A 22,666-nucleotide genomic window follows, 5' to 3' on the forward strand; every position below is an offset into this window, starting at 1 on the left:
GACAACATTGACCATAACATCCTTCTGGACCGTCTTGAGGGGCTGGGAGCTGTGGGCACTGTTATACAGTGGTTCCACTCCTTTCTCCTGGGCCGTGTCCAGAAAGTGGTGGGGGGGATGAGTGTTCAGACCCCTGGGCTCTCACTTGTGGGGTGCCTCAAGGTTCTCCCCCAAACTTTTTAATATGTATAAATCAGAACCAGTGAAGGCGGTGAATGTCTTGTGTGAGTGCCTGGAGGCGATCGGAGGATAGATGGCGGTTAACAGATTCCTGACAAGTTGAATCCTGACAAGACAGAAGTACTGTTTTTGAGGGACAGGGGGTGGGCGGGGGTGGGGGACTCCCTGGTCCTGAATGGGGTAACTGTGCCCCTGCAGGTGTGTAGCCTGGGAGTCATTTTGGACTCACAGCTGCCCATGGAGGTGCAGGTTAATTCTGTGTCCAGGGCGGCTGTCTACCAGCTCCATCTGGTATGCAGGCTGAGACCCTATCTGCCCGTGGACTGTCTCGCCAGAGTGGTGCATGCTCTAGTTATCTCACGCTTGGACCACTGCAATGCGCTCTACGTGGGGCTGCCTTTAAAGGTGACCCAGAAACTGTAATTAATCTAGAATGCAGCAGCTAGACTGGTGACTGGGAGTGGCCCCCAGGACCATATAACACCGGTCCTGAGAGATCTGCATTGGCTCCCAAGCACAATTCAAGGTGTTGGTGCTGACCTTTAAAGCCCTAAATGGCCTTGGTCCTGTATACCTGCAGGAGCATCTCCACTCCCATCGTTCACCCCAGACACTGAGGTCCAGCGCCGAGGGCATTTTGGAGGTTACACGGAACCAGAAAGAGGACCTTCTCGGTAGTGGTGCCTGCCCTATGGAACGCCCTCCCATCAGATGTTAAGGAAATAAGCAGCTATCCTATTTTTAAAAGACATCTGAAGGCAGCCCTGTTCAGGGAAGTTTTTAATATTTAATGCTGTATTGTTTTTAACACTTGATTGGGAGCTGCCCAGAGTGGTCGGGGAAACTCAGTCAGATGAGCGAGGTATAAATAAAAAAATATTATTATTATTATTATTATTAGTCTCCCATGTGACCACTACCAGTCATCACTGGCCTGTTATTTATTAATGTGCAGTAACCGTCTTTACCCTGGACTTTGACATCCTACTCCTGTAACTGTGATTTGTTTTACCTGTTTTTAACACCAAATTTTGAATTGTTGCAACTCCTGCTGGTGAAGGCTAGGCAATAAAAGTAGGAGTAGGAGTAGAGTGTGTGTGTGTGTGTGTGTGTATATGTATGTGTGTGTGTGTGTGTGTGTGTGTGTGTGTATGTGTACACACCAAAGCAAATACAACCATAAGATAATTATTTGCCTTAAAGCTACAACATATTAAAATTCCTATAGGCTGTATTTTAAAAACAAGGACATTTTTAAATCAAGGTTGCCAAAATGTTTTCTGTATGTATTTTGCTGGGAGTTGTGAAACTGCACATATTTGTTGCTTGTTATATATTTTTCTTTCTTGCTTTCCTCCAGGAGCTCAAGACTGTGTACACTGTCTTTCCCTTCCCCCCATTTTTCACAACTGCCCTGTGAGGTAGGCTAGGCTCAGAGCTGGTAGCTCAGACACTAAAGTTGTGAAATTGTACATGCTGTACACAAAGTATTTATTCTTTGCTTGTTATTTATCAAGCTTGGCAAACTTTTTGTTTGTTCATTTTCATATTTTGCTATAATATCAGGTCACTGAAATGTTGCAGCTAAAATAAGGAGGCTGCTTTTCTGGAAATATAGCAACAAGGCTTAAATGAATTGTACCAATAACCCAATGACCTCTGGCTGTGGAAACTGTTTTAACTTTATCCCCTAAATTAGAACTGTACCCACGAGATACTTCTGTGCAAATCTCATTGAATGGCTGTGTGAGAGCAGCCTTGATTGACTACTCACATGAACAACCTTGTGGCTTCAGTCAAATCACTTTCTTTTGGCACCTCCAAAAACTTGTCATTGTCCATATAATGCTCACTAAAAACCTCCTCTATTTCCTCTTGCAAGCCTAACTTTTAGTTCTACTGTTTGTTCAGCAGTTGAATAAAATAAGCAGTCACTAAATGTCTGCCCCTATACCCTATGCATTAAAAACCAGTGTACATAACAAATCACTAAGATCAAATGCAGGTAACATAAAAGAGAATGTTCTACAGGAAAACCTCTTGGCCTGGCCTTGCATTCTTTGCACACTGTAAATGCTCCAATAACTTGAAAATGTGAGGAACTGAAATATAGGTAATGAAAGAGTTTCACACATGAAAGCTCACACTTTCAATAAGGAACCTGCAGTACACATTTGTAGATTTATTCATAAATTGTGGCATAAAATGTAATAGGCTCTGTACTGAATAAATAATGTATGTTTTTAAAATGTTTCAAAATATACATGAACATTATAGTTGGCGTAAGTCATATCATGCTTCAATAATCTCTTCTTTGATATATACTATTAATCATTTATATAGCAGTTATAATGTTCAAAGTGCTTTAAAGTCTTTATACTGCTTGTCCTTGCATGTTATGTGGTAGGTCACTATAATTCCCATTTTGGTTATCAGGAACAGAGCTTAAAATCAGATCAATGAGAGACTTGGATGTGAACCCAACTTCAAACCAGCATTCGATCTACCAGCCAGACTGACTCAATATGTGATTCCTATGCGATTCCCAATAGGTTCCTTTGCTTGTAGAAGCACAGTGCAGGTTATGCTTTTATGCATGGAAAGAACAGAAATGTTTTCAGTATGCACTGAAGATTCACCAATATTGGTGTATTACCTTATTTCAGCTAAGAGTATGCGCCCCAGAGAAGGCCCTTTCCTTAGATATCTCCATATGGATGAATGAAGGCTGTGGAACAACCAGGAGGGCCTTTCTTGGTGATCTTGGTGACCAGGCAGGGAGAAGGTAGCCTGGTTCAAAGTTGTTTAGAGACTTATACTAAACCCTTCAACTTGCTCGGGTGTCATATCAGCAGTTAGTGCAATGCCTTTAATGACAGTGTTATAGATCTATCTCAAAAACCTAGCTGCTATATTCCACACTAATTGTTGCTTCTTGAACAATATTAGGGGGTAGCCCCACAAATGTGTGGTGACCACTGCAAGTACACCAGAACTTTAAATGTTACTGGCCGTGAAATGAATCTCAGTCATGGGGGAGGGGGGTGTTTTTTGTTTCGTCTTCCTTCAACTATGAGACAATACTGTGTGGTTTGCTAGATAATGCCTTGTAAGCATATGAACCACGGTGCATAAACAAGCTTATGCATTTGCATAATGGATAGGAATCTCTTTGTGTACAGAGTTCTCTACAGCACTCCAAAAACTCCCTTGCATGGAAGCTCTGGGAACAGATCACATCCATAGGGCTCCTGACTGGGACACATAATACGCTTTGCATAGCTAGCCAATCCTATAGTTACAGAGGATGCTACGTGATATATTTTGCAGACCGCTGTCTACTGGAAATGCTTGTGCATTTTCAAAACATGAAGGAACTGGTATTAAAATCAATGTTTACTATTTCATATCACATACATATGGGAGCAAACTGTCTCCTGTTCACTTCGGATATAGCTCTCCTTTGTGCTTTTCAGAGAAGATTTTCACATGCAGATTGTGCACCTGTTTGCTCTTTGTGTCTAAAGGAGACCCACGCCAATGAATATACAAAGAGAATTTGCATAAGATCCTTGAAATAGCTCCACAAAACACAGTGAATATATATATATTTTAAAATGCTATTTAAATTCTGTGCTCTGAAAGTTGCTTCGTTGTATTAAATTTTGGTGGGTATTCAGTAGGGGTGCGTGGAGCTGGCATATGTGACATAAAACGTCCTTAATGGTGCTACCTGCAGAGACTCCTATTTAAGAACTATGTTTTATTTATTTAAGTACAAAAACACATCTGGATTCTGAAGCAAGCCAAGAAAGAAATATCTTTTTTTGGCTACTTCTACCCCAACAGCAGCCAAGCTGTTTCCTTTGACCATTATCTATATAGCAGCTGCAAAGGACAAGATGTGAATATGCTTTAATTACATTTTTATTTTAAGAGATATTGAGTTGTTCTGCTCTGCTGTATTCCCTATTCTCCCCAAATCTTTATTACATTGTATGAATGGATTAATACTGAACCCCCTAGCCTTGCCTGGCTTCTTTAAAAACAATTAGGTATACATTCCATTTGTAATTTTATTTAAACACATCAATAATTTAGGAGGGTGTATAAGGTAAGACTAATATATAGAAACTAAGCAAGCAAGTAGCAAAACTTTCCCCCCAGTGAATCCAAACTCAAGCCTCAAGACACCAAGGGCTGCAACTGGAAGATAAGTTTGGCACATTTATTTCCATCTTCATCAAAATATAAAGATATATGATAAAACCAATACGTGCTAGGCTTGCTGGCTGGAATTCTGTGCAATAACTAATTCCTAGAAACCCTAAGGCTAGGTTTAAGGGTACTTTGCTAGGGTGCCAGAGATATGTGAGAACAAAGGAGACCCAGCAGGGCAGATTAAGCAACAGCAAGAGGGCAGGTAAGGAGACCATTCCTCCTGTCTCCCAATACAGCAAACTTAAAAACAAACTACACTTGATCTCATAACTTTTTAAAAGAATGAATGCAGCTTTTGGATTAAAGACAAAGTGGTAATGAGGCTAGGAAACCACCAGGGTCAGGGGGGTTATTCTGTGAATATGCACTTTGAATTATTATTACTATTGTTATTAAACACTTATAAAATACCTAACATTTCCTAAGCACTGCATAGAGATTAAAATATAAGATTGTACCTGTCCGAAGACTCACAACCTACAGGATATGAAAGGAAACAGGAATGTGGAAGGAAGAGGAACGTATCACTATGTGCCTGTTCTAGGCAGGTGTGTGTGTTTGTGTGTTAGCAGTATAATGAATTCCTGGCTCTTAGGGAACATGTATTTCCCATTGAGTCCAAGGTAGGTAACCTGGAAAGCTAAGAGAGGTATGTACACAAAATGTACATCGTAGAGGAGTTCCACTCCTATGCTGTCAGCTCTCCATGCTGTCCTGGAGAAGGAAGATTTTTGTGTGTTGATGAAGAGCCAATAGTTTATTAGAAGAAACCCATATACTCTTGCATCCAATATATATTTGAAAGGGCTTTGGTAGTGAGAGAGTTGGTCATTATGCTTACTGAGAGATGGGTTTGGATCAGACATCGTGAGTACTTGCCTGGCTTAGAGACTGCAGATATTGTGCACCAAGTAAAACAGGGGTAGAGAACCCTTTTGGCCCAGCCGGCCAGATCACTATCTTTCCCCACTTCAACAGGCCAACTTTGACAGGTGGGTGGGACAACCCACCTGTCAATCACTAGCATCATTATGACAGTCAGATGCTTGACAGGTGCACTGTGTTGTCCACATGTTAGAGTCTCTTGCACAATACTTTCAATCCAACAACTGGTGATGGGTGGTGAGTTCAAGCCTGCTTTCTGTAGAGATGAGCTGCAAGATTGGGTTCCCCATCAGGAACTTGGGATTGCAGCTGATTCAGCCACATCTCTATTTTTTTAGATAATAAAAGTACACTTATGAATGAAAGTGAGATGCCCTACACAGCCAGTTATGCTTCCATAGTACTTGTAGTACTGAAAGTACTTCCACTGGGTGGTATTTAACTATGTGTTACTCATGGTTAAACCTACTGTATTCATGGATCTAACTTAGTCATGTTCATTAATTTAAATGAGTCTACTCTGAGTAATACTACACTTTATAACCACTCTTTGTAAAATACATTAGGAATGTCTATCTATCTATACACAAACACACCTAAGGAAGGAGTGTCAGTCGACAGCTAAGGAAGAGAAAGATAGTAGACAGTCTGCATGTCAGCATTTGCAAGTCCATTTTGCCTTAATGGACACTGAGAGTACATGGAAAGCCTCAGTAAGTACTCCAAGACCTTAGAAATGGACTTCTATATATCCCAGGTGCAAACTGCTCTGTTTATTGTTTTAATATGTGTGATGTAAATGGATAATGATCTTCCCAAAAGACCAGGGATCCTGGTAGCTACCAGACATGTTTTTAAGTGTTGTTCAGTTGATTTATTCCTTCCAATTTGAAAACAAAATTAAACAAAACTCTCACTGTTCAAAAGAAGTGTCTAGAGGGCACTGCATATAATTGTGCTTGTTTAGCCTGCAACTGCTAAACAAACAGTATGACAATACTGGGACATGGGGACATGGAAAGGTTCACTTCAGCTTTCTTGCAGAGAGTGGGAAACATCAGCAAATGTATCTGATGAAACCTGATATGGCTATGAGAACCACAATGAAAAGGGATAAAGAAGAATGTTCAGAGGACCAATGGCTTCTTTAATCAAAACATATTCCTACTGATGAGGGTGGGACTGATGTTCCAAAAACACCAGCCTTTTGTTCATGGCCACTCTGATCTTCTTGTAACATTTAGGCAAACTTACTGGGCATTTCTCTGTCCTCACTGCACATTATTAGGGGCTGGTTAAAAGAAGGTTGTAAGGGAGAGTTATGAGCAGTTTTTAACCAACCTGGTGCCCTCCAGAGATTTTGGACTATGAGTCTCATCATCAGCTGCATTGGCTGGGGGTGATGGGAGGTGCAGTTCAAAATGTCTGGAAGGCACCAGGCTGGCCAAGGCTGGCCAAGAGCATCAGGTCTCTTCAGGAGTTTTGGAGGTTATTGCAAATCGCAATACTAGAAGGTCAGAGAGAATATATATACCCTTTCTCCCAAATCATTGTTTACTCCTGGCAGGGGAAGTAAAGTGAATGTGCCTAAAATTTAAGAGAGAGCAGCTCCATGTTGGGTACAACATCTAGTTTCACACTCAGGCATGCTGCCTTCTTTGGCGTAAATAAATCAAATGCACTTCCATGCAAGTTGCATTGATATGAAGAACATCCATGCAGAAGAGCACTAGTGGTAAAAAGGTAACAGTAAAGGGACCCCTGACCGTTAGGTCCAGTTGCGAACGACTCTGGGGTTGTGGCGCTCATCTCGCTTTATTGGCCTAGAGAGCCGGCATACAGCTTCCAGGTCATGTGGCCAGCATGACTAAGCCGCTTCTGGCAAACCAGAGCAGCGCACGGAAATGCCGTTTACCTTCCCACCGGAGCGGTACCTATTTATCTACTTGCACTTTGACGGGCTTTCGAACTGCTAGGTTGGCAGGTTAAGGCCTAGGCTAGGCCATTACATAAAAGGCCTCTAGTGCTGCGGATCTTGTCCCTTTCCATGCTATGCAACTAGGATTTTCCAGCTGTCCAAAAGAAACTTCCCCTGACAGGGCCAGAAAAAACAATAGAGTATACAGTTATGCACTTTTGACTCCCAGGTGCTCCTGTGGACAGTTATGCACTTTTGACTCCCAGGTGCTCCTGTGGCACATTTACCCATGTGCTGTAAGTTGCAAGTATTTCTAGGCTGTTGCAGAAAACAGAAAAGAAAGATGAGAAACGGTTCTGCTGGAGCAGTGGGAGCATGTGTCAAGCCCCTAAAGGTGGGCTGTGCATCCTTTTGTCTCTCAGAGGTCCATATACCAGCAGGAGCCACATACTAGCAGTGGGCAGATCAGAGCCAGAAATGGGTACTAGAGTCAAAAGTGGGTTTAGCCACCTTTTCTCTATCTGATCATATCAGCACCATTCATATTATACCACTTTAACAGTCATGGCTTCTCCCCAAAGGAATTCTGGGAACTATAGTTATGAGTGCTGAGGGCCATTGGGAAACCCTTCTTCAGCTCACAGAGCTACAATTCCCAGAATTCCCGGGGGAAAGGGATTGATCATTAAACCACTCCAGAAATTTTAGCTCTGTGAGAGGTTCCCTAAGAACCCTCTGCACTCTTAACAAACCACAGTTTCCAGGATTCTTTGGTGGAAGCCATAAATGTTAGTGGTATAATAGTGTTTTAAAGGTATGGTGTGGATGTAGCTTCTCTCCCTGATATCTTCCATGAAATGATATTAAGGGTAACTTTAAATTATGCCAAGGGCCTCACCTCTGTTTTAAAGAGATAGGCAGAATATCAAAATTAGCACTAGGGATGGAGAACACTGGAAATGGAAGACCAGCTCTCTCAGATCAGAAACTCCCAAGCCATTATGAGTGAGTCTACCTGCCCATTCTTAAATTAGCCTCATAGAAAAATGTGGCGCTATTGGTCAATACTAAAATTACATTGGTGGTATTAAACCTGAGATGGCTCATTCACACATGCAAGTCATCACTTAGCACTACAGCAATCAAGTGGGTGAATTGCCAGTGTGAACTAGCTCTCAGACAATTACCCCAAATAGATAGGCTCTCAGAGGTAAAACCCACTGAACAGCATTTTTGAATGGAAAGAGAACTGCATTCGGTAATCTGTGAAGAAATCCATTTTCATACTCCTGTCGCTTTCAAAAATAGTAATAACATTTTTCTGACCAGGAAGCTGGGTTGTGCAATGATGGAGAACGAAAGGCGTAAAGTCAGGAAAGATGAGTGAAAAGTGAGAAAATGAAATAGCATTAAGCAACTTGGACGCTGAAATGAATGAAGACAGCGCAAGAAATAATGATGGCACTTAAAGGAAATATTCATGCTGCACATTCAAACATGAGGACAATTTTCGTTAACCATTCCCTTTCCAATTTCCCACAAGCATGGAACAATGCAACAGATATCGGAGTGAAAATGCTACCATTCAGATAGGAAAAAGGAGCAAAAGAGAAGGAACAGAAGGCCTATAAGTTGAAGCTGTATTTTATTCCAGGACTGTGCAATTTAGCAGAAATATACATAGGGAAGTGTAGGCCTTTCATGTGATCTACATATCAAGGGAATGCTATCTAGTGCTAAGGACGGATTATGGAAAAAGTTGTTGGGAAGGTCACAGGAGGCAATTCGCAAAACATTGTACTTCAAGCATAAACTAGCCTGTTCTCTCCGGGCAGATTCAACTAATGAGTCCTGCCAGCAGAGCTAGTAATAAATGCATGAGACAGATGAGGGCTCTACTGCAACTTGAGTATAGATACTTTAACATAGGGGTGGAGAGGTGTTGCATAGCACAGAGACTGCAGAAAGAAAAGGCTGGTAGTAATAGAAATAGGAATCTTGGAGCTTAGGGGTTTCTCATGAGCTCATCTACTGCAACAACATGATTTCCTAGACCAGTTTTCAACTTTGTTGAGTCCACGGTTCCCTTAACCAAAAACATTCTTTGTGCGGCACCCCCTGTGGGGCTCAGGAGCCCAGTTATGTTTCTATTTGCCTGCAGAGCTGGCAGCCTCTTACCCTTTTTCGAACACCCTCCCTTGTGGAGTGTTCCCTCAGACTCCTCTCTCCAGGCAGCAGCTGCTGCTGTCTCTGGTCTCTGAGCTGCCCCCTCCCCGCCCTAAAGAGAGGTGTCTCCCAGAGGCACCATTCACCTATGGAGCTTATAGCCAGCGCTGCTGCAATAAACAGCTGTGGAAGCCTTTGGGAGGCAGACACACAAGAGGATATCAGAGGAGGGAGGGAAGAGTGACAGATGCCAATGTTGCCCATGACACCCCTGACCATCATTCAAGGCACCTCAGGGTGCACAACACACTGGTTGAAAACCACTGTCCTAGACAGATTTCAACTCCCATTTGCCCCAGCCTGCATGGCTTCCCATCACGGATGATGGGAGGTTTAGTTCAGCAATACAGATTTCCCACATCTGTTGTAAAATAGCTCAAACTGATGCTTAGTAAGTCATTTCCATAATGTCGTTGAAAGGAATCTCTTTCCCCTTTCAACCTGCTAAATACCCTTCCTCCTTGGCCCTGTTATCAGGGCTGTGAGCAAGTCAGAGTCCAAACGGAGGGGTTAATCCACAAGAAACTGCAAATTGTTCCAGAAACTATTCACAATTCTACCAAATTATTCTTTCATCCTTTCAAATATGTTTTAATTAAAGGTTCACTCATGATTATTTGCCAAGAAAATATTACCTGCAGAACTCTGCCTGGAAAAAGTTCGTACATTTCCTAGGTTTCTCCAAGGGAAACCAGGTATTTTTAAAATGTGTAGACTTAACGAGACGTTATTATTCTGTTAAAGATGTCAGGTTTTCCTTCCTGATTGTCCTGTTCCCTGGCGAAAATACTACTTGCCAGCCTTTGCAATTTCAGCATCACCAAAGGTTCCTTCTGCTACCTCATTAATCACTCTACTGCCATGTGCTATCTTACCTGCAGATGTAATTCGTCTTGCAAGTATCTTGTAAATTCAGGCAGTTCGGTTTCTCCCTGTCCTCATATGAACATGCAGGGACAATAGTCTGCCGTCTCCTCTCTGTACATGCAACGTCTCGGCAGGAGCAGAAGAGCATCCCATAACTGTGCTTCGGGGGGACTTTGTCGAAAAATTGCCTCAGGGCCTTATGACACTTCCGCTTATTGCAGATTTCATTAGACACACTGCTGGTACAGGGGGTTATATAAGCTGATCGGTATTTCTTGCAGGTATCGTTGAGGTTACAAGCTTTTGCTGCATCCAAACAGTTGTTCCCCTTTGATATGGCAGGCTCCACTATACATATATAAAAAGAAGGGAGGGAAGAGAGAAACAGGATTATAGAGTTGCTTCAACATTTGTATTATTGAGATATCAAGGACATTTGTCAGCTCAAGAAACTTCTGGCACCAGAGCTGATCATAAACAAATAAAATAAAAGTTAGGTGGTAGGATTTCAGAGTTACATGCAAGTTCATAGCTGTGATCCTCAAGCCACCAAGGTGAGCTAACAGATAGAGATGAGGGTAGGTTATATATGCAGCAATGTGCAGCCCTAAGCTCACATGCAGCAGCCCAATGTACTTCAATGAAAACTAGAATCTACATAAATCCCTACTTAGGTGTATCCCCTTGAACAATTCTTCCAGCTCCACACCCCCCCCCCAAAAAAAAGAGAGAGAGCGGGATGATTTTGTGAACATGGACCATGTGGGTGGGTTACTCATATATGTCCTGGTTCACATTTCAGGTTCTAGATGCATGATCACCTGCACCACTAGGCCATGTACTGCTACTTCTAGTTGCTGGCAGTGTGACCACGAGACTTTGAGGATGGCAGTCCCCATGCCATAGTAAAAACCTGTAACTGGCAAAATATAGCTACAACATTCTACAGAATTTCAACATTACTGCAGTTATAATTATATATTAAACCTCAAGTTTATTTTGTCTACAACACAGTATGCAGAAATGCATACTAAATCCAAGTATAATTTCCATGTAATTTGCAGGGCATATAATTATGCAATATAGGCATAGTAGACACTAATTACTATGTGATTACAGAGTAATTACATGCCTATTTGTTTCTGGAAGGCAAATGCTATGCAGGATGCCTTAAACTAGGCTGCCTTCAATAAGCAGTTACCAAGAATCTACTGGATAATGGGTTCTGAGCTGTCACATATCAAAACAGAGATTACATTCTTAAACTACCATCAGCTCAGGGCCCACCATAGTAGACTGTAGAAAAGAATGAAATAGAGAGGGGAGGGGAGGCCTAGACTGGGTCTCTGTTACTCATCACCTTGCTCGTCTTCCTCAACGGCACTGAGACCTGAGCGTCTCCAAAGGAGTAGAGGAGACAAAGACATACACATTGTTGTTACCCATCACACCAGTCTCTCGTGTCCCACAAAGACAGCCTGGCTAGTGTAACCCAGAGTCAAGTTTTATGTTGCCCTTTCTTTTTAATATATATTTACGTAAAGCTGCAAAGTTCAAAAATAACAACAACAAACAAAATGAGAGATTACTGGGTGCAAATAATATCTCACACTTTTCATGGGCTTTAAAAAAAATCCTAAAGCAGGGAAGCCAACCTGTGACCCTCCAGCTCTTGCTGGGCAACAGATTATAACCCTAACCTCTGTCAAGGCAAAAATAACATTGTATTTTGAAAAACATGAGTTGCAACCAACGATTACATCTCCCCCCCCCCCCAATATGCTGGCAAAACAGTTCTGGGGTTACCCCAACCCTCCAGAGCAGATTTAAGGGGAGACATGGAGCACACAAGCAGAGGAATGGGAAGTTCGTTGTGTGAATGGGATACTGGATACAACCCACAATATATAAATATCTCCTTATTCTACCCACAAACCACAGATTAGAAAAGCATTACTGCACGTATTGAGATCCCTTTAGAGTGCCTATGTTTTCCGACATGCAAATTTATGATTAGCAGCAACTGGAATTATATAAAACATGAAAGTATTTAACGTTCAGAACAGTCACACCCCTTAATTTTCAAAGCAGTTTGCAGATGCAAGTCGCATTAACTTCAACTTGGAACATGCCTGCAGAATACTTTGAGGACATTCTTGGCGGTTATTAGGTGATTTATATCCTATTTTCTTCATAAATGAGATGAATTTTTCACAGAAGCAGATGTTCAGGCTCAATGTTTATGAAAATCTATGCATCTTCCCCAGTTACACCTGTTATTCTGACTTCAGATACAACCTTATGAGGATTCGCAGAGAGGGCTGTTAATTTGTTAAAGAGTTAGCACATTTATGATCAGCACAAAACTATTTCCTTCGAATCTGGCTGATCTTAATATTGGTAGGACAAGAACATCTTACATCTAATTAAGTGGGTACAATCCAGGCAAAGTCAAGCACTTTGAAATCTCATCAATTTCAAAGGGAATGTGAAGAAATTTATTTCATCTTCCCCTAAAAATCAATGGGACTTCAAAGTACTTCGCCCTTGCTGGATTGTGGTTTGTGTAATTTTGGGTCATAAATGTTAAGTCTGCAATCCTAAACACACTTACTAGGGAATGGGATCATCCCTCTGAACACAGTGGGAGTTGTTTCCCAGAAATATGTATCAGCTTGTTTTATAAATCACAATGATATGTTTAACACAGAATTAAGATGGAGTACAAAGCCTAACTATGGATATCCAACTATTTATATGTTTAGATTTATTTTATAGCTAGGCTTAGGATTTCTTGCATTTGTACACATGAACAAATTGTACATTTGAACAAATGATCATAGGGGCAAACCATGTAAATGACGTAATGTGTAGTTTGACTCTGACATCCTAGAGATCACTGCTTGTTGTTGTAGATCAGCCTTCCCCAAAGGCTACAACTACAACTCCCATCATACGTAACCACTGGCCATGCTGGCTGAGGTTGATGGGAGCTTGTAGAAACTTGTAGAGGGTACCTTGTTGGGGAAGGCCCTTCTAGATCATATGGAAGTATCCTAATAATACTGGTATCCCAATAAGTGAAGCAGCCTGAAGCAGCCTCTCAGATTCTCCAAAATAAACCATTATGAATATTTCAGAGATTGCAACTATGGCTTGTATCCAAGTTTCATTTTTAAAAATGAAACTCCTTTCTCCCCCACGTCCCATATTCTACATCCTGATCGCACAGAAGGAAAGATGAGCACACAAGTCCACCTTTCCAGCCCCACTGGGAGGAGTTATCTCCAGTGTCCAAGCTAGTACAAAGGAGCTGATGAGTTGTTGTTTTCCCTGCTATGTAGCCACAGGGTGTTATGCTTCTGCTTGTGGAAATGTACTAGAGAACTCCCTTTCCATTTCTCAGAAAGGAAGTGTAAGAAACTCACAGGAGAGGCGGTGTTGCAAAGCTGTAATAGCAAAACTGCTTAGCAAAACCACACAAAGACAACTGATACAGGCTTGGGCAGCTATCTCTTATGTTACCACACTATATGATTTCAACACTAAACCAGAGGGAATTATGTATCAGAATAACTTTCTTTATGCATTCGGCAGAGAAATCCACTCTCAATCCACAAGCTATGTGGAACCAGGCAGTGGTGAGGATTTATGGGTGATTTAGCAAGAAAAACAAGACTTTGACTAAACCTCATTAATTAATTTAATTTAGAAAATACAGTGTGGCCACTTGTTCTGGCAAACGTCTCCCAGTTCTACCATTTACTTAGCACATAACCAAGCCAACTACTATGCTTAAAGTCTCTCCCCCAAGCACATTTATGAAGGAATAATTGCCACTGTCGCCACAGGGACTTCGGGGCCTGATTTGCAGAGGATGCAGTGTATAAGCAAACACCTCATCTGTTTTCAAAACATTATTATTTATTTATATATCACACCCAGAGTACATGGTGCTTTACAGGGTACTAAAACGACAGGTCCTTGACCTGAATTAGCTTACTATCTAAAATCTGACACACAGAGGAAATGACAGTGGGAGGGGAGGGGTAAGCAGGGGAGCAACTTGTGGCTGTTTCTGTTTTACATACATGATGCACATCCCATCATTTATAACTACATTTACTACAGCCACTGGATCATCAGCATGCAATGTTCATCAGTGCAGCCCTCACCAACCTCGTGCTCTCCAGCCATTTTGGACTATAACCGCCATCAGCCACAACCAGCACATGCTTGCTGAAGGCTGATGTGTCCAAAACATCCAGAGGGCACCTGGTTGGCAAAGGTTGCATTAGCACACGTGCAGAGTACTCAAGTACTCAAGGCTATTGATTGTGGGCATGCTAATATTACATGAGCACAATTTAGGCAATCCATTCCCCCAGGCTATAAGGGAGAGCAGGTATGAGCATGGCAGCTCTCTCCTTTATCACTGTCACCTTCAGCTACCTGAAAGATTAACTTCTGAAGTGAGGAGGGGGGCTCTCCAAGGTTCTACATCATACAAGGAACCTAGCTAAGTAGAGCAAGGTTCCAGACTGCAGACATTTGCTTATAACATATGGAAAGCAATTGGGAGGGCAATGGAGGGGATGGAGCTAATGCCACTGTCCCTCACACAGTGATAATCCCATGGGTGACTAAAACACTCAAATGGGACTATACAAATAAGTGCATTTAAACACAAAGGGGAAAGCACAGAACAGTAAGCGCTTTAGCTGTGTGCTGTTTAAGTCACATCTTGCTTCAAAGCAGGGTTGTAAAAAGACATTGCCTTCTGTACCACTGTGTATTAGTCACATCCAGAACTGTTTCTATTCCACTGCAGTTTTTCTTCCACCCAAACCTATCTTATTCCTCTTGCTGCCCACTGTGGCACAATTGTGTAACTTACGTATACTACATAATCACATAAATTACATTGTCATTATGTTATTCCTTCCAATTCACTTCCATGTAAAGGAAGCACCATGCAAATGGTGTGGGAGGGGCACAACTACACATCGTTTCCAGACTGAAAGCAACCACAACAGCAAATACCAATCATAATCACTGGATTTACCGGTATATTCGTTCTTGATATGTGACAAATGAGCAAGCACCAGCAATTTCCACTTCCATTTTTGTCAGAGTTCGCTGACATCCCTACTTCCAAGTAAAACGAGGGGGGGGATGAGGGCTGATGTGAATAGAGTTAAGATAGGACAAAGGCATGTCGACACACACACACACACACAGAGAGAGAGAGAGAGAGAGAGAGAGAGAGGGAGAGAGAGACTACACATTCAGATCCTAATACACAGATTTTGGTGAACAGGCTGTTCCATGGCCTAACACAGCAGTTGAGGAAGCAAGTTCCTATTGGTATATTGGTATAGCAAGACAGATGGCAACAAGCACCCCCATGATGCTGGTGATTTCAGTTGACGATGTACATGAGGATGTATACCAAGAGATGCAAAGACACATCTGTGTATCCGACCTGTTTGTGTGGTCCCCGGTGCGGTAAGGGAATCCATATGCAAGAGCAGGCTTTTGCCTGCAGAACTCTCTTGCTGGATTAGGGTGTCAAAGTGAGAGCTGATTTAGTGCATGCAAAATCCCCAAAACACAGTGAGGGACTGTTTACCAGCCCCTTGCCAATTTACAGAGTATCATTCAGTATTCCTTTTTATTATTGCAGAAGTCAATTCGCAACTTGTTTCCTCTTTCCTTCCAACTTGATTAATTACCATGTTAACATAACTACTGTTCTCTTTCTTATAAATGGCCTCTCTCTAAAGTGCTGCTACTGCAAAATAAAGCAGGAAAAAGCTTCTAGTTCCTTGCTTTAGTACTGCAGCCCCACTTAATTATCCTTATTTTTCAAATTTATGTTCTTTTCCAATAAAACTTGCATGAATATTATAGAAAATCAGATAATATAAAGGGGGTGCTTCTTGTAACTGATCCTTCGAGGTCCTGCTGTTGCTGCTCTCCCTCTGCCACTTGGCAAATGTTACATTTAAATGCACTTGTTGATCAACAAATTGAGTTCTCAAGTGTCATGTAGACTGTTTCAAAGAGATTGCATTACTTACTGATTAATTTCTACTCCCTGGATGTTCCCCCACCCCGTGTCCAAAACCACATTAAGCATTAATCTGAAAGGAAGCCTCCCCTTGAGCAACATTTTAAGTTTATAATAACTAAGCGGTGAAAACCATTCTCTATACTCAAAGCTGCCATTCATTTCATGGAGACTTCAGCTGAAGGCAAAGTGGGCACTTTTGGATCCTAGGCTAAATTCTTGCTTACGTCTTTTTTTAATGCACACAATAAATAAATTGCTAAAGCAAAATAAATAGGATAAATAAGGTTTATAAATGCTCACTCAGTTATGGTATGTACTTTAGAAAGTGTGATATAGACACAGGGGAAAGAATCCTGTATGGACAAACAGTACAAACATCAGTGCAAATGGTCAGAAATTATGGGAGTTGTAGTTCAAATAATCTGGATGGCACCCAGTTGGAGAAGGCTGTTCTACAACAACAAACTCAGAACCAGCCTGCACATTAGTCAATTACATGAGGCAGGATTCAGCTAACTCATTCCTCTAGCAGAGGCCAGAACAAGGACTTCCGCTGTGGTAATGGGGCTTTCCTCCACTTTCACCCATTAACTCCAAAACTGGCTCTTGGGCATTGGGAGAATTCCTGAAACACCATGCAGGGGGTGGAAGAAGTTTTTTCCTTCTGGCAAGCTTGTGTTGGAAGAACTACTGTCATAGCACTACATTGACTTCCTCCCATGATAAGTTCTAGTCAATTTACCCTTGACTGCAATATATATTTTTGCCCCTTGCTGTGGTCCTAATCCAGACTGGGCCCTTGCAACTGCTGCCTGCACTGGAGCAGGGAGTGGGGGACTCTTATTAGGTTCCCTGTGTGGCTCTTTGTGAAAGAAGACTGTTACGCTCAAGGGCACACAATATGATCAAAGCAATATGTAATTTACATCTCAGGCTGAGGTTTCTTTCCAGCTCAGCCTATTTGAGAACTTTAACTGGAGATGCCAGGACTGAACTTGAGATATTTTACATGCAGAAGATGTGCTTAAGCACAGAGGCATGACCCCTGGACTGTGACTTTGTGAGCGCAAGGATGACTTAGCTATGAATTGGCCATGAATAAATTTAGGGTGGAAATCCAAAGTAAGTCTTTGACTATCAGAGGGTCAAAATTCAGGAATGACCTTCTGCACAGCATTTACAAGAAGTCCTTTTGAAGGCAGGGTGGGAATGATATGTTTCAGCTGCAATCTTAACCATGTCTGCTCAGACATAAGCCCCATTGAACTCAAGGAGGCTTACTCCCAGGTAAGTGGAGTTTAGGAAGGCTCTTTTCCAGGTTTATTCTGCTACTTCTGCTGAAGCCTACTGTGGGTGAGAAACATTGCTTCACTTTAAAGAATCAGAATGGTGGGTGGAGTGGATTTATTTAAAGCTGTTTTTAGCCACTCTTCAGCAAAAGCTCTCAGAGCAGCTTACAAAATCAAATCAACAATGTATAATTTAAAGAATCATAGAAAGAAGGGTATCATAGCAGAGCAGAATAAAATACCAGTATTAAACAACACCTACAGATCAAAGCACCAGTGGCCTGGCTAACTAACCAGGACAAGGCAGTTTGAGCACATAATGCCAATCCTGGCCTGACTGTGCTGGCTGCCAATTAGTTTTGGGCTCCAATTCAAAGTGCTGGTTTTGACCTATAAAGCTTTAAATGGCTCAGGACCTCAATACCTCAAGGATCACTGCTTCTCACATGGACCGACCCAAACCTGAAATCACCATCTGAGGACCACCTTTGTGTGCCCCCTTCCAGAGAGACTCAACTGGTGCCTTTGTTATATATTTTTAGGCGCCAGGCAAAAACATTCCCCTTCAACTAGTCCTTTGGCTGTTAGACAATCTATGGCCTTTTAAATGTGCTGGGCTGGTGTATTATTATTATTATTATTGTTGTTGTTGTTGTTGTTGTGTGTTTTGTGTTTTTATTTGTAAACTGCCCTGTGATCTTTGGATAAAGTGCAGCATAGAAAATTAATTAATTAATACAACAACCAACAAAACAACAATCAAACAACAACAAAGCATCTGAAAGGTCTGGACAAATAAGAAGGGTTTCATCTGCTTCTGAAAATAAAACAAAGTTGAAACCAAGAGGCAGGGCACCATAACTGAATAAACTCTTGGTAGTGTCACTATCAAACTTGCTTCAGAAGGAAGAAGGGCCACAGCAAATGAACTAAATGCCTGGCAGATTCATGGTAGAAAATGTAATCTCACTAGTCTCAAGCTATTTAGGACTTTCTAGGTCAGTGCCATTTGGAATTGTGCTCAATAACAGATCAAAAGCCAGTGTAACATTTACAATACATTAGCATTCTATTTTGAAGAGAATAGAGGCAGAAGTTTCCACTTTATGCTTAGGAATAAGGAACTGTCTGTTTGGGACTGGCCAAGAGTTCTCCCCTCATGTCATATTTATGAGTAGCTCTGAGACATTTCTTCTCCCCGCCTTTTTTCTTCTTCCCCCATTAAGGCTGTCTGACTTTCTAGTATGTGATTCTGACACAACATTGCCTAGATTGCTAGAGTTAATCTGCTAGGGGTGAATGTAAGGAAATCCCAAAACAGCAAAGTGAAGAAAGGAGAGGGGAGGCCAAGCAGACATTGAATTCCTCCCTATATTTAGGAAAGATAAGAAGATACGTTTGACACAACTTGTCTTTCTTTTGGGATTACATGCAGGTCACACTATCCAACTGCTTCCTTTGTGAAAATTCATGTATCCAAACACAAAAATTATATTCAAACCTCACTATATATATGGCTTATTGAGATACCTTAACAACTGGAGTTTTTCTGCTTCCTTACTTGTTTGTGCTTTGCTGGTGGACAGCAGCCATTTTCAGGCACAAACCATGGAAAAGGTGATAAGGGAGAGATTGGAGAAAACAGTTTCCCCCTTGCCTCTTTTTAGCTGGTGGGCTGCAGCCATTTTAGGAAGAAACCATGGCAGGATGGGGAGGGGACATGTGGAGGGAGGAGAAGGAAGAGAGATCCAATGCACAAGTGGAAGTCCTTGCACTCACAGGATGACTTCATTGGCTAAAAACCTATACCAGACTTTCAGAAGGAAGTAAATACTGTAGTATGTGCAGGTCCCACTTACCAACACAATGTGTTCTCAGGAAATCATTAGGCGAATGTTTGCATAACGAGCTGATGATTTCCATTATCTCCTATGGGAACATTTCTATTTGTGGTGCAAATATTTTATAATACAATGCTGTAAATCCAATTCTTCAATCACTTCCAATCTCTCTCTTTCTGTTACTGGTTTATCTAGGTTCTATTGCTCTCCCCCTCTGTTAAACATGGCACTGTTTTATCTGCTAACTACTGTTCTATGTCCCCTTTTCCTGGGTCTTGTTTGTTTAAGTTGGAATAATTTTCTAAGAATTCCACTACAATTTCCTCATTTGTCATGGCCTGTCGACGTTTCTTTTTATTGGGAAGACGTGACTGTTTTGCTGATTCTGCCTTATTTAGTACACCAATAGTTTCCTTGCTTTATTCCCTCATTCAAATGTTCTCTGTTTCAAAAACAGAGAACTCTGTTTGGTATGTTTTTGTATGTGTTTAATAACTCGTTACTTTTTGTGTATATTCAGCTGCCTCAGAGTTTATTACAAGGCTGTGAATGCATAGCAAAGTGTCAAGTGCACAAGGGTTTGCTTTGGGGGCATGTGGTTGTGGGTTTCTATCAATTAATTGTCACATACTGCATTGCTCATGTTACATTGGTCACAGGTCATTTGCCAGAACACCCTCAGTATCCAATAAACATTACCATAAAAATAATTAGTTACATATATTGTCACAGATGAGTTTTAAAATTCATACTTTTAGAGAAAGCAATAATCCAAGTTACAGGTAGGTAAATTTTCAGGTTGCAAAGCAGTTACTTTTTCCATATCTTTTCAAGCACAATAAAGAGAATGCATTTAAAATACATGTGGCATGGCTACATTTGTAGGGAAGATCAAGCCAGTTACCACACAAGCTAATAAAATATTAGCTAAAACACAAAATATTATGTAAAGAGGTTTACAAATGCTATGTTGGTCACTACAGAATAACTTGGGAGACAGTTACTTAGTTACTTCCCAATTAGTCCCTGGGTGATATAAACCAAAACAGTTAGCTAATGTTAGTTTTCCTTTTTAGCCCCGTGGGGGGGGGGGGAAGGAGAAGGTGTTTCAGCTTCAAATTTTCCTCCACCCCCCCATCTGATTGAGTAGGTTAGTAATGGAGGTGTTAGTCACCACACCTTTACTACGATGAGTCTTCTAAGACTCTTTTTCCTGTGATCTTGGATATGTTATTTTCAAGATTAATTCTTGGGTCAGTTGATTAGATGAAGTCGATAGTTATTCTTAGTAAGCTGAAGTAAGACAGAGTGAGTTTGTAAGGTGAAAAAGGTTAGTTGCTTAAGCTTATGATAGTAAAACCAGTAGAGGTTTAGAAAATACCAGATCTTGTTGTTTTCTTTTGCACATCCTGGTTTTGGAGCATGCATCAATCCTCAACAGTACACTGTTCAACAACTGAATGAGTCTGTGGTAGAAATTGATGAATCTGATGAACATACCACTTCTCTGCCCTCTAATTTCACATTCGTCCTCACTAAGTTATTCACGACCAGCTCTTCACAAGCACTTTCTCTTTGCGCTTTCTCAGAGTGCACATTCAGCGAACGTATTCTGGGTGACTGCCAAGACTCTGCGCTTGGTGTGCCCTCAGAGTTTTAAAGTGGATAGCCCCTATCAGGACCCTTCCCTCTGCCAGCCACATCCAGTTTGCCTCTGGAGCTAGGCCATCCCTGCAGGAGGATAGTGGAGCTGTATCTAACACAACAACTGTTCTTGCAGCAATGCCCACACCCTACACAGAATTCACCGGGAGTTTTAAAATATACTCCAAAGAAACTGGCAAAGCCAGAGCAGTAAGAAACAATCTCTGTTGTGTATTCAGCTCCTGGGCTTTTATAGTTCACTTTAGCTTAAGGTCCTGAGAGGCAGAAGGGAAAGGGCTGCAACATTTCAACAAAATCTATCTTAGGCTTCCTCAGCCTCGGCCCTCCAGATGTTTTTGGCCTACAACTCCCATGATTCCTAGCTAGCAGGACCAGTGGTCAGGGATGATGGGACTTGTAGTCTCAAAACATCTGGAGGGCCGAGGTTGAGGAAGCCTGATCTATCTGATGGTGCAAAAGGCTGCAAGTGATCAGTAGACCAATGGCTCGTTCATCATAAACATCTGTGGCATGATTTGTGGGACTGTTGCAATTTATTCTTCCTATGCCAAACTGGCAGAAACTGGACTTCTTTGTTGCAAAACTCAGATGGGACATGTGTCCAGGTTGTTTCCTTTAATACTTGAAGTGAACAAGTGTTCCTGAGTATACAAAATGTTCCACCATTAGAAACGAAATGCTTGAACATAATCAATGGTTTGCAAGTCATATGATCACTGATGTAAAGTGATTAATAGTGCTGTCTCAGCAAATGCAATCATTACATTTTTAATTAACCTCTTCAACCTCCTTCACCTTCTACTTTAGTTATACATTAGCTCTTTGCAGTTTTGCAGTTGTTTGCATTTGATTAGGTTAAAACAATCAAATGAAAAATTATCCCTCCAATTTGTAAAATAACCCTTGCTACTTACAAATTAGAAGGTATTGTACATGTTTCTGAAGAAAGTACTGTTATAAATCAGATCTAGGACACATATTTTGAACTCTGTGGCTTTGTTCCCACCTAATTTTTGTTTTGGCAGCTTACTGCTAGTTAATGGCTCTGGCTACCAGGAAGCTGGCTTTTCAAAAATTTCTCTCTCAACCTAATTATAATTACACCATATAAATCATACAATGATCAATTATACAAATCTGAGGTTCATGCATTATTTAACCTAGCATTTGAATCTACCCAGCAGGACAGGAAATTCCAAAGCTTCTCAGCTTGCAAGTGCTTCATGGACACGGTAGTAGTGCCAAGGATGAAAATACTGAGGGCCAAGCTTGACCTGAATAAGGACAGGAAAAACTGAAATGACTCCATAAAAACTGAACATGGTCCACAACATTTCATCATCCACATAATGTGCTTAGTAGGTAAAGCATTTTGATTCTGCTTTTACGACCTGTGATTATTCAGTAATACTCTGCAGTACTACAAGAAAAAGTTGACTTGGGTTATTCCGAAAAGGGGTTGTATGAAGAAGCGAACCAGCATCTAGGTATTTGATAG

General features: G+C 41.4%; 1 protein-coding gene across 1 annotated transcript in view; it reads right to left on the reverse strand.

Moving 5' to 3' along the window:
* The window catches only part of GFRA1 (GDNF family receptor alpha 1), a 179,851-nt gene that overhangs the window by 55,237 nt on the left and 101,948 nt on the right, over positions 1 to 22,666 (reverse strand). The window contains exon 4 of the mRNA XM_081912199.1: positions 10,306 to 10,645. Coding sequence (XP_081768325.1) covers positions 10,306 to 10,645 — 340 coding nt within the window. The remainder of the gene's footprint in view (positions 1 to 10,305; positions 10,646 to 22,666) is intronic.

The sequence above is a fragment of the Podarcis melisellensis genome, assembly GCF_964234715.1.
Source record: "Podarcis melisellensis genome assembly, chromosome: 5".
Lineage (NCBI taxonomy): Eukaryota > Metazoa > Chordata > Lepidosauria > Squamata > Lacertidae > Podarcis > Podarcis melisellensis.